The sequence below is a fragment of the Eubalaena glacialis genome, chromosome 9 (genome assembly GCF_028564815.1).
Source record: "Eubalaena glacialis isolate mEubGla1 chromosome 9, mEubGla1.1.hap2.+ XY, whole genome shotgun sequence".
In the NCBI taxonomy this organism is placed as follows: domain Eukaryota; kingdom Metazoa; phylum Chordata; class Mammalia; order Artiodactyla; family Balaenidae; genus Eubalaena; species Eubalaena glacialis.
The window spans coordinates 58,256,261-58,268,050 of NC_083724.1; the positions used below are offsets into that span (position 1 = coordinate 58,256,261).

Here is an 11,790-nt window from a genome sequence, read left to right on the forward strand (position 1 = left end):
TTGTGTACTTCTATGCATTTCTTTTGGCTCTCTCGCATATGATCTTACAGACTCTTAGGAGCAAATATTTATATTCATAAATCACTTAGATCCCTAAGACTCTGCAGAGCCCTATTTTTTATCTGATCTTGCCCAAATTTATCACCCGTATAAAGTGTGTGACATGCAATGCATGAATTCAGAACAAAATAACTTCATCTGTTCCCCAGTACTAAGGAGTTCAATTTCATGCTGTGTTTTACATGGCACAGTGGGAGTAGATTGTTTAATGTCTGTAACTCTGAACTTCCTTAACCTTTCTATCAGATACTTAGGTAAGTGTTGAGAAGCAGAAATTCTAAAAATAATTCCTACAGTTTTTTAGAGACCCCTGGAGCAAGCTATTTGAGCCCATTCCCCTTCTTTTTGCATAGTTTTTCATTGTCTATTTGAACAGTGTTCCCATGGGTCAGAAAGATAGAGTTTCTAGTCTCATACCTTAAATTGCTTTATAATTGCCTTACTTTATAAGGGAGATATACCTTATAAAGTATGGTGAAGCCTGAAAATATTCAGAAGAAATTAATCTGAATCTATTAAAAGTAGGGAGAGCGGAGGAAACATATTTCGGAAAGTTGCTAGCTAGACTGGATAAACTCTATCAACACAGCATGATGTCATGCATAAAAAGCTAAAATAATGAGATCCAGGCATTTATTCTCAACTACAATTTCAACTTGGTTATGGGTCATAGAAAAAGAAGTTTAGAATGGAAAAATGTGGCCCATATTTAAATTAAAACCATTTAAAATGTGTTAAATATGGTTTGGTTTTGAATGTCCACAGTAGATTGGTTAAGAGTATGGGAGTTATTCTAGATTTGAATCTGGTAAAGGCTGTATTACTTGTTAGCGGTGTGACATTGGGCAAATTAAGTAAAATTCTCTGAGCCTCTGTTTCCTCATATGTTTATAAAAGGTTATTTATTGAAAAAATATTTTTAAGGGCCTCCAATCCTCTAGGCAACTATAGAATGTACTTCTCAGAAAGACAGACACAATGTATATTTTCATGGTTTAAAATAAAATGGGAGGGGAAGGTCAGATATGGCAAAAGTATCTGAAATAATTCACAATAATGATTTATTAAAGTGAGAATAAGAAATTTAGTAGTGGTATCAGACTTTCTTACTATGACTATGATTATCTTTTTAGCCATTAGGGATATTTTAAAGCTACTTTCTTCTTTATGTCCATGAGAACAAAACATTTAGAAAATTTCTCTGGGTGTGTATCCTGGGATCCCCAGAACCTTTAAATGCTTTGTGCACCTTGACAACATCAGGGGTATGTGAGCTCTGCAGAGCAGTCTGGGGAAAAACAAGGGATGTGCAGGTCTCCTGCAGAACTTGCTTCATTAATGGATATGAGGACAAAAGAAATGACCTTTGCATTCTTTATATACTTTCATTGTTGATTAATACTGATCTTAGAATTGTATTTCTTTTATCTCCCTGCTCAGTCAGTGTAAACATAATTATATAGTTTACTCTTCATGTGATCTGGTGAAATAGCCTATTACTTGTCTTTGACCGATATTATATGAAATGTTACTCAGGAAATCAAAGTGCTGTTCAAATATTATTTTCACCTTAATTAGTTCTAAGTATTTAACAACTCTGTTTCTTGTATTAAAATAATACTTATAAATTGTTAAGGTAATTATAATAATTTTCTCCCAAAATTATTAATGAAGAGGGTACATGAACAAATGAGCAATGATTGAATAAGTACACGGATGAAGTAAATCAGTATTATAATGGATATTACATATGACCAAGGGATGAAGGCCCATTTGGTGTACAGTGATGGATGCCTAAATATGTTCCATAGATAGGAACTGGCAAGAAATGGGGCATTTTCTGTTCTACTGTTACATTAATTTCACGCAATTTCTTTAGCTCATTTGAAGAATCCCATGGCTCTACCATCTTTGAAAATCAGTTCTGTAAAATATAAGTATTTGAGCGCAGACTGAAACTTTAAAGCATTACATTGCTTTACAACAGCATTTTGAGTTTCCTTCAGTATTTTGTGAGGAAGAGGGTTGGGAGGATCATAATCATAATCACGTTTAAGGAGCTCGGTTGATCAAGTGTATTTACACACTTAAATTTTTTTGAACCTTTGTGAGAGAGCCAGGAAGACATTTTTATATGAAGGAGCGGACTCAGAGCTCAAGACTTACCATTTTTACCCAGCTAATAAGTAGAAGAGCTGTAGTCAGTTCAGGGTTCAACAAGTATATAGATAGAGCAGTGTGGCTACTGCTTATTCATCATATTAAACATAGTTGTATTCATTAATCTGGTGGAATAATCACCAATGTGGACTTTAAAATTGCCTGGTTTCTTTAGCTCAGCACAATGTATATTAGATTCATGTACATTCATTATACTGATTCTGAATTCCCCTTTTTCTAATGTATACTTAGTTTTGAGTCAGCTAAGAAATACTGATCTGTTTGGAGTACTCCAAGGAGGGTGAAATTCTGTTCAGATTTGTAACTGGCAATGAAAATTTTATGATAATAGAATGAATTGACTACAGAAGTAGAATATTCTACTTTTTAAAAAAATTTATTTGGAATAATTTCAATATAAATAGGTTCCTTTACATTTTTTTACAGTTAATCAACACATTAAATAGTTTTATTCATTCTTAATTGTATGGTGAATGTAAAAAGAACAAAAGTTCCTTCAAAAATTTTTGTTGTATCTCAAAAGGTTAGATACTTCTACAGATAGTATAATAATACCCTGTCAATAGATGTTGGCTTCATTAACTGCATAGTGCATTTATTTTCTAAAATTGTTTTTATTTAATGATTCTTGGCAACCGTTTAAATTAGGCCATGTTTCTGTTAAAATAATTAATTAAATTCCATAAAAACTGAGTGGCTTCTCCATTGGAACACAATGCCAGAAAATATTGATCAGAAATACTACCTTAAAAATTTGAGTGCATGTTGGAAAATTTTGTTTCTCATTCATATTTGAAATGAGAAATAACTAAGTATAATTGTACCAGAAAAAGTCTGGGTTTCCTGGACTTCTGCAAATTTAATATGGGTTAACAGTGTGGCAGTTTTCCAAAGAGCTGGGTCCTTTCTCTCCTATAAGTTTGGTATGATGCAGTAGATTGGATGTATGTTTATGTAGTTGTGAGATGAAGATGGAGATTCCAGAGTACTAGTGGATTGATAGTAACATAGTTTGTTTTAATGCTAAAAAATTTACCAGCAGGTTATTTTTTTACATGTGGAGGGAAAGAAGAATTTTTAGGTTTTGGACATGACTAAGTTGAAAACAGATAAAAGGATTAAAAACAAACAAATAAAAAAAAAAGAAAAAAGAGTTAAAGAATAGGAAGGAATGAAAGAGATGTAAATCTGGAAGAATAAAGAGTAAATCATAGATCAGTTGGTCAAAGATTTCTCTTGATGCTCTAGCGCTAGAATTGTCTAAACCTTTTTTTTTTTTTCCAATGAGGTATCTGAGCTTCCTGAGTGCTAAATTATCTATTTACTATAAAAGGTAGTTTGATGGTTTAGAATATAATTATATTTCAGGCCTAGTTACTGCCTTTGGCTCTAATTAGTTATCACCATCAGTCACATTCTTGGTTAAATAAGAGGTTGCTATGCCTAAGTAGTATCTTTGTTATTACTTAGAGTAAACAATAATGAATGGTTGTGTCTAATTATGTTAATAACACATTCTTCTTAATTCTTGTTGTCATAGCTAAAGAAAGTGTGTTGTTAGAAAACAACGAAGTGGAGAATATTTCTCTTCCCTTTATTCTTTATTTATGATGTTCTTTCAAAGGGCAACTGGTAATACAAACTTTTGGGTTCTCAAAGCAAACGAATGGTGATTCCATTGAAGGTTTGGCATTTTCCCATTTGATACACAGTCCCATATTTTCATAGCTTCTGTGTTTGGAGATGTAAGACAGTTTTGCTGTGTGTTGGATAGGAAATGGATGCTTCTTTCTTACTGTATTTCTGATTTAATATAGTAATTTGGTTGTACCTTGAAGATAATTAACAGATAACCTTCAAAAACAATAATTTTCTTGGAGGGGGACTAGATTTTGATAAAAACCTAACTTTTCCAATTATTGATTTGAATTTTTGAAGGAAATAGGAATTGATATGCTTGTTTGTGTTTTTAAAATGAGTCATTTTCATTGTTAAGTACAATTAAAATGGTTATCATAAAGGACAGTATCTTACAGTGTTCTTAGGTTTTAAGATACACCCACTACCTATGTGTCAACAGCAGACAGCAATATATGCTTCATCAGACACTTATAAATATTCAAAACAAGAGTTTGCCATCATTGGCTCCTTTCCTCTTTTTGATTGTCCTATTCAGTAAATCTGTTTCATCCTATGCATTGGTCCCTTTTTATAATTGTTGAGAAATTAATAATTTATAAGAAAAATTTAAACATTATTTATCCTCTTTGGGCTATGATATACTGTGGTTGACATTCATTGGAATTTTGTATGTAAAAAAGAGAACATTTTCCTGTATATGTACAGAAAATTAGTTTTTAATTCTGAGATTGATAGTATCTCATGTCTCTTGAAACTACATACATGGAGCCATCTAACACCAAGCTCTTAAATTGATAAGAGGCCCCTTTTTGGGGGATACAGTAGAGAAGTCACATGAATTCATCCCCCACCCTCATCTTATTCTACCTTACAGTATCCTACCTGGCAGGATTCACTTGGGTCATGGTGTTTCCCCTCATAAATGCCTGACTTCTATTGATCCTTCAGTTTCTGTTGTTTCTTCAAGAGGGGAAGCCGAGGAGTTGAGTCTGATAGGAAGGACCCAACCAGGAGCTGGATGTGCATCGCAGTGGGTTCCACCCATGACAAAGGCCCAGTCCTCTCACGTTATCTCTCAATCCCCTGCAAGGTCATAGTTGCTCTCGATTCTTCAAAACCTCTGTGCACTTCTCCTTCACTCTTAAGACCACTTGTTATACCGGAAGCCTGATTCTTACTTCCTCAGTTGCTTCAACTTTCCCAGTAAGGCAAAATTTAATAACACTAAGAACCTCTATATTCTTGTAGTCAGACCAATTTAAGGCCTTGTCCCCTGTGTGTCTGTGTCTCTTCTTGTCTGATAAGGGCACCAGGCCCATTGGATTAAGGTCCCACCCTACTCCAGTAACCCCTTATGTAATTACTTCTGCCATAACCCTTTCTCCAAATAAGGTCCGCATTCTGAGGGGGGTTAGCACTTCAACATACCTTTTGGGGGTTGGGGAAGGGAGACATAATTTAACCCATAACAGCCACATCAAGTGGCTATTAGGCTTGTTATCTTATTTTAAGCTATTCTTTCCTTAGTTCCTTCCTAATTATCATTTAATTGTTATAAATAGACTGAAAAGCAGGATAATTTCACACATTTTTGCATACCTTCAAAGCCTTCCTTATCAGACATTTGCACATGAGAGTTTTTTTTCCTCCCATAATGAGCCATCCTGTGTGTCACAAAGAAAATATGTTAAAGTAATACCTCAGTTTGGGTTTTTATTAAGCATCAACTTCTTATTTTATTAATCATATATTGCGGTTATATGAAATTTCCAATTCTACAATTCAGATGACTAACTGAGTATTTGCTGCCTTAGAAAGTTGCTGATTTTTAGAAACATTTTCATCTTGAAATTAGATTGCTGGTTTTCAGTATGAATAACGGAGAGCATGAATTTGATTTCCTGGGAGATAGGAACAAATAATCATGATTCTGTGTAACAAGTCTTAGGGTGGTGAAATATGGAAGAATTCAGTGCTTAACAGACTACTGACGATTCCCTTTAAATTTGGACTTAGCCATTACATACATTACATATTACGTAACTAGTATGAATGTTCTTAAAAGAAACAGTAAGAAAAGCCATTCTTATTAGTGTTTTGAATTCATATCCAAAATAGATTACTTGAGAAGTATTACCTAGTATTGGTTATTGCTCTTTGTACCAATATGTAGTCTGTAAATTTCTTTGTTTCTAAATGGGAGTGTTAATGTCTTCCATTCCTACTAATAAAGTCACATAGCACGTTCTATTAAATGATCTCATCTAATCTTTAGGGCTTTAAATGAGTGTATTATTTGTCACTACTGACAGGAGTAGATTTTCTCTGTGCTGTTGAAGTTTACTACAACTATTTTTGACTCTGGCATTGTTCCCTTGCATTATTTTGGGTATTTTATGACTCTATTTCTGAATATTTAAAATCAAAGGTAAGACATATATATGTTTTATTTTAAGGAAGTCTTAGAGTTTATTTTTTTCTTAAACTTTTTATTTTCAGATAATTGTAGATTCACATGCTGTTGCAAAAGATAATACAGGTAGATCCTGTGTATCCTTTATCCTGTTTTCCCCGATGGTAACCTCTTGCAAAACTATAGTACAATATCAAAAAAGAGGAAATTGACAATGATAGAGTCAAGATACAGAATATTTCCACCACTGCAAGGATCCCTCACATTGCCCTTTTATAGCTGAACCCAGTTCCCTCTCACCATCATCCCCTCCCTTAACCCTGGCAACCATTAATTTGTTCTCTATTTCTATAATTTAAGACATATATTCTTGTATTGAGTCAAACAATCAGTTGAGTGGTAAATCTTGTTGCATGTGTACAAAATTCAAGACTTCTAGGAAAGAGGAATGGGAAATTAAAATCTAGGACAAAATTCTTGCTGTGGAAACTTATATCATTTATATTGTCCACTCCTTTTTCTTCACGAAGCAAATATTAGTAACACTATACGAAAATAAGAGAGTCTCTGCTGGTGAGTCTAAACTTCATTTCTTCCTTTAGTGAAAGGTTGCATCTTAAACCAAAATATCTTTAAATTTCTCAGAATCCTCATTTTCCATATTTCTAAGCTAATTATAGTAAAAATGACTTAGAACTCTCTCTTTATAGGCATGCCTCAGATATTGTGGGTTCAGTTCCTTTCCCCACAATAAAGCGAGTCACACAAATTATTTGGTTTCCCAGCGCATATAAAAGTTATGTTTACACTGTACTGCAGTCTATTATGTGCAATAGTACTATGACTAAAAAAAAGCAAACAATGTACATACTTTAATTAGAAAATACTTTATTGCTAAAAAATGCTAACCATCATTTGAGCCTTTAGAGAGTTGTAAGCTTTTTGCAATAGTAACATCAAAAATCACTGATCACAGATCACAGTAATAATGAAAAAGTTTGAAATATTGCGAGAATTACCAAAATGTGGCACAGGGATACAAAGTGACCAAATGCTGTTGAAAAATGCTGTTGGAAAAATTGATAGACTTGCTTGATGCAGGGTTGCCACAAACCTTCAATTTGTAAAAAGCCCTTTATCTGTGAAGCGTGATAAAGCAAAGCGCGATAAAGCGAAGTGCACTAAAATGAAGTTTGCCTGTACTTAACTAATAATAGAAAGCAGTGGTGTAGATAAATAGTACTCTATTCAGAAGAATAATTGGTACAACTTGCATTCAGTGTTTAGGATGAATTTTCTTTGGATGGCAGAATGGTGAGCAGGAAGGTATTATGGGAGGAGCAGAAGCACTGAGGTAAGGAAGCTCATGGTGACTCTGCTCCCTGGGTTGAAGAGGAATGTTCATGTTGACTTGCAGTGGGAGAGAAACCTGGAAATCTCACTAGTGGAGTCCAAGCTTAGAGCCCTTGAATGCTGGGCTCAGGACTTTATATTAAAGGCAGAGCAGAGTATTACACCTTATTGAACTCCAAAGTGAAAGATTATGATATATTTGAGGGAGATTAAAGGGACAGCTATAAAGATGAATTGGTGCTAGGAGAGACTGCAGGCAGGGAAATTAGTTAGCTTTGTTATGCTAGGTTTTAGCATCTGACAGTGAAGGTGTCCTGGTAAAAGGATTTTTGCAGGTAGAGGAAGAGCTAATTATAGATGACGACAGACTGGATTTCTAGGGGTAGAAGACAAGGGAGGGATTAGGAAATGTTGATTGTGAATATAGGAGAATAGAAGGATTGTCATATCATTTATAATAAAATTTTTGTTTGCAGTTGGAGAAGCTGGTTTTAGGCATACTGACTGTTAGCTGTGTCCTAAACTGTTTTTTTTTTTTTTTTTTTTTCCTTTTTTCTTTTTCCTGAACTTTCAAGGCAAGATTGGCACTCTCTGGAGGAAGTTTTGGGCTGGAGATTATTAGGAAATTTTAAATTAATTTGCATGGAGATGATAATTGTATTGCCAAAATATTGAAAGACCTACTGTTTCAAGGCTGTTGTTGAGTCAACCAGTCTGTCGCCAGGTGTGTTAGGGATGGTTAAGGTATGTTAGTTACATCTTTGAGACTATCTCTGTTTCACTATTTGAATTCTATCTGTCGCATTGCATGGAGTATTAACCTAGACAGTATAACCTGTGTGAGGTCTTTATTAGGAAACTTGCTTTATACGATATGACTTCTAACTATGTATTCATGAGAATCAAAGTTCTAGTGGATTCAAAATAATCTTTTCTTTGAACTTCTTATCTTAACACTATTCCTTCTTTCTAGTGGATATGATTGTAGTGGTGATGGTGGGTGTTTCATGTGATATGATGTAGAAGAGACTGTTTATTTGCTCCTAATTGTTGGTTACTTTGTGAGAGTATATTTGTTAATAAACATTTATGTGATTAAAATATATCTTGGAGAAAATTTATCTCAACCTATTGGTTAAATTATTCTAACCACACATTTATTAACTACTTTTATTCATTGTCAACCTAGGTTTTCAGCTTTACAGTATTCAGCTCACTGATGCATCCTTGTGCTAGGAGAGTAATCCTTCTGTTGCAGGCATGCTTTCAAATGTGTGCTCTTTCCTTTCCATTGTTCTTGGTACACAGTTTCCAAGAACTCTACAATGCATTTTAACATCTTATTCTACTGTTTATAGATGTGAATATACAGGTTGTCACCTCCATTCAGAACAAATTGAGTTTAATACTCACTGAATGTTTTTCTTAAAACTTTTTTTTTAATATTTATTTTATTTATTTATTTTTATTATTTTTCGGTTGTGCCAGGTCTTAGTTGCGGCACATGCGGGATCTTCGCTGTGGCATGCGGGATCTTTTTTAGTTGCGGCGTGCGGACTTAGTTGCGGCATGCGGACTTCTTAGTTGTAGCATGCATTGCAGGATCTAGTTCCCTGACCAGGGATTGAAACCGGGCCCGCCTGCATTGGGAGTGTGGAGCCTTACCCACTGGACCACGAGGGAAGTCCCTACTCACTGAATGTTTGAAAATGTAAAACATTATTCTCCATTATTAGTGACTAAGTATTCGTGTATGGTACATTCAAAGGACAGCTCAGTGTGACTTTCTGTAGTTAGCAAAATGTTTAAAGCACTCCAACCCCATTGCGTTTCAGTGCACCTGCAGGAAAGACATGGTGAAAATTTCAATGGATATCTTTGTGAGGAAATTTCAGCCAGACAGATACCAGCTTTGGAAACAAGGAAAGGATATATATACCATTGATCACACGAAGCCTACTCCAGAATCCACCCCTGAAGTAAAAGCATGGCTGCAGAGGAGGAGGAAAGTAAGAAAAGCATCCAGGAGGTAATGATCCCGCCCACACCCCATCCTACTTGTACTTACTCAGTTAAAATGGCTCCTTGAACATAATGTTCTCAAAGACTATTTATTTGCTTTTTTTTCTGTTTATTCACCATAAGTTTACTTAATATCTTATGAAAAATTTGAGGCAAAGTATTTTTAATTCTTTGGAAGTATAATAAATAAATAGAATATAAACAGAGATGTATATTTTATTTGAGAATATTTTTGAAGTTGCAATGCACGAGAAATAGAACAATTCTAGACTTTCTAAACCCCTTACATTAATGTATTTAAAGATTTATCAGTGCCCTCTATTCATCTCCTTATTTTTGTCAACTTCAGTAACTCGATTTCCAACTTTTTTATTTTGCTACTGATTTTGACTTTTAGTAGTTTTCTTCTTCATTTTTCAAACATCTCAGATATTACCTTTCTCATTGGGATGCCTATATATTTTGCTACATTATACACACTTGGCTTTATTCTTTCACAAGATGTAAATCAGAGCATGTGGTGTTTCTGTAACGTGGTTGTCCCTGTGTACTTTAATCTACATTCCATTTTCGTGGCCAGTGCCATTTCAAAAGGCTTTAGGCCTGTCGTGGTCATCTTGCTGTCTTAAAACACATTAAATAGAGTGTGTGTTACGTTGCTCAGGTCCTCAGGCAACCTTTTTAGACTTTTATATTTTCCAGGTTTATATTACATTTTTACTCTCCAGTATTACTCATTGTTTTTCTTTCAGATTGTAAAAGTAATATTTGTGCATTGGAGAAAATTTGTAAAATAAGGAAAAGAATAATGAAGGAGTCCCAAATCACCCATAACCTCACAATCCAGAAATAACCAGTGTTAACATTTTGTATATATCCTTTACATATATATTTTTATTTATTATATAATATTATATACATTTCCAAAATTGGGGCCATGCTCTATTAATAATCTGATGACCAGTTTTGTGTTTTTTCATGTACCTGAATGATTTGCTACAACGTAATTTCTAATGCCTGCATGTATTTAATCTCCTGTATTTGGACCTGTAGCTCGTTTCTAGTTTTTTGCTACTAACCAAATAACACTGTAATTTTAAGTCTTTGCCCACACTTCTGTTGCTTATTTTCTGACTCTCTCTCACTTCCCCCCACCCCCAACAATTTATTTTCTGCTATTTTAGAATGCTAGTGAGTGGAGGAACCTTGAGAACATGGAGTCAAACCAGCATTTTATAAGAGATATACTTGACTCACAGAATTAGTTAGTAGCAGAATTAAAACCCAGGTGTTCTTATTTCACCCTATAGTCTACAGCAGTAATTTTCAAACTTTTAGTTTTCAAGTCAATTTAATAGGTTAGGAACAACATTTTAAAATTAGGAAGTAAAAGAGAATAAAATGCATTGTAGTTCTTCCCATGAGGTAAGGGTAAGTATTAATTCATGACATGTGTGAGCATGTGTGTATTGTGTCATCATCTGAAATGTATAACTTACTATGGGTTGCATTTAAAAAAGTTTGGGAAACACCGACTTAGAGAGTCACTGTGTTTTGTAAATGTGCGAATCTGCATTGCCAAAAAAGTTCACTGTGGAAGGAGGCAGTAGTCAGTCTTGAGTTCAGTAGCCAATAGCACATCTTGAGAATTGTTCTTTAATGGACAGAAAACACAATACTCTAATTAGGTGTATGATCTGGTCTCTTAGTTACTAACCACAGTGGTCCTTGTGGGTTGACATTGAATATAGATCTATGACATTGAACAGATTCGAAGTGCCTTTCAGTAGGTTAAAATAATCAGTGGTCTTCGCTCACCCAGTTAGAAAGCCTCATGTTAAGGGACTTGTTTATTATGCTCACCTTTGTGGTTTGATCATCGAGTTTGCTGATCTCCCTTAAGTAATATGCTATATCTAGGAAAATCTAATGAAGGGAATGATTCACTGAAATCTCAAAGAGATGTCAGCCATCTTATTGTAAGTGTACTATGCTATTCATAATGTAGAGATAATTCCACGTAGGCCACTGCATGCGTTCTCAATAAAAGTGATGATGATACCAATACTGTTACTTCCAGCAGCAGCCAAAGCTAATTTACATAGGTTACCCCTGGCTAC

The 11,790-nt window shown here is 34.5% G+C and overlaps 1 protein-coding gene across 4 annotated transcripts in view; it reads left to right on the forward strand.

Annotated features, from left to right (window-relative positions):
- KDM4C (lysine demethylase 4C) overlaps positions 1-11,790 on the forward strand; it is a 396,061-nt gene that overhangs the window by 195,488 nt on the left and 188,783 nt on the right. For 3 of the 4 annotated variants that reach the window (XM_061200412.1, XM_061200413.1, XM_061200414.1), the window contains exon 9: positions 9,484-9,677. In XM_061200412.1, coding sequence (XP_061056395.1) covers positions 9,484-9,677 — 194 coding nt within the window. Of the gene's footprint in view, positions 1-8,307; positions 8,393-9,483; positions 9,678-11,790 lie in introns of those variants that run through there. The other variant, XM_061200415.1, reaches the window with a different exon arrangement.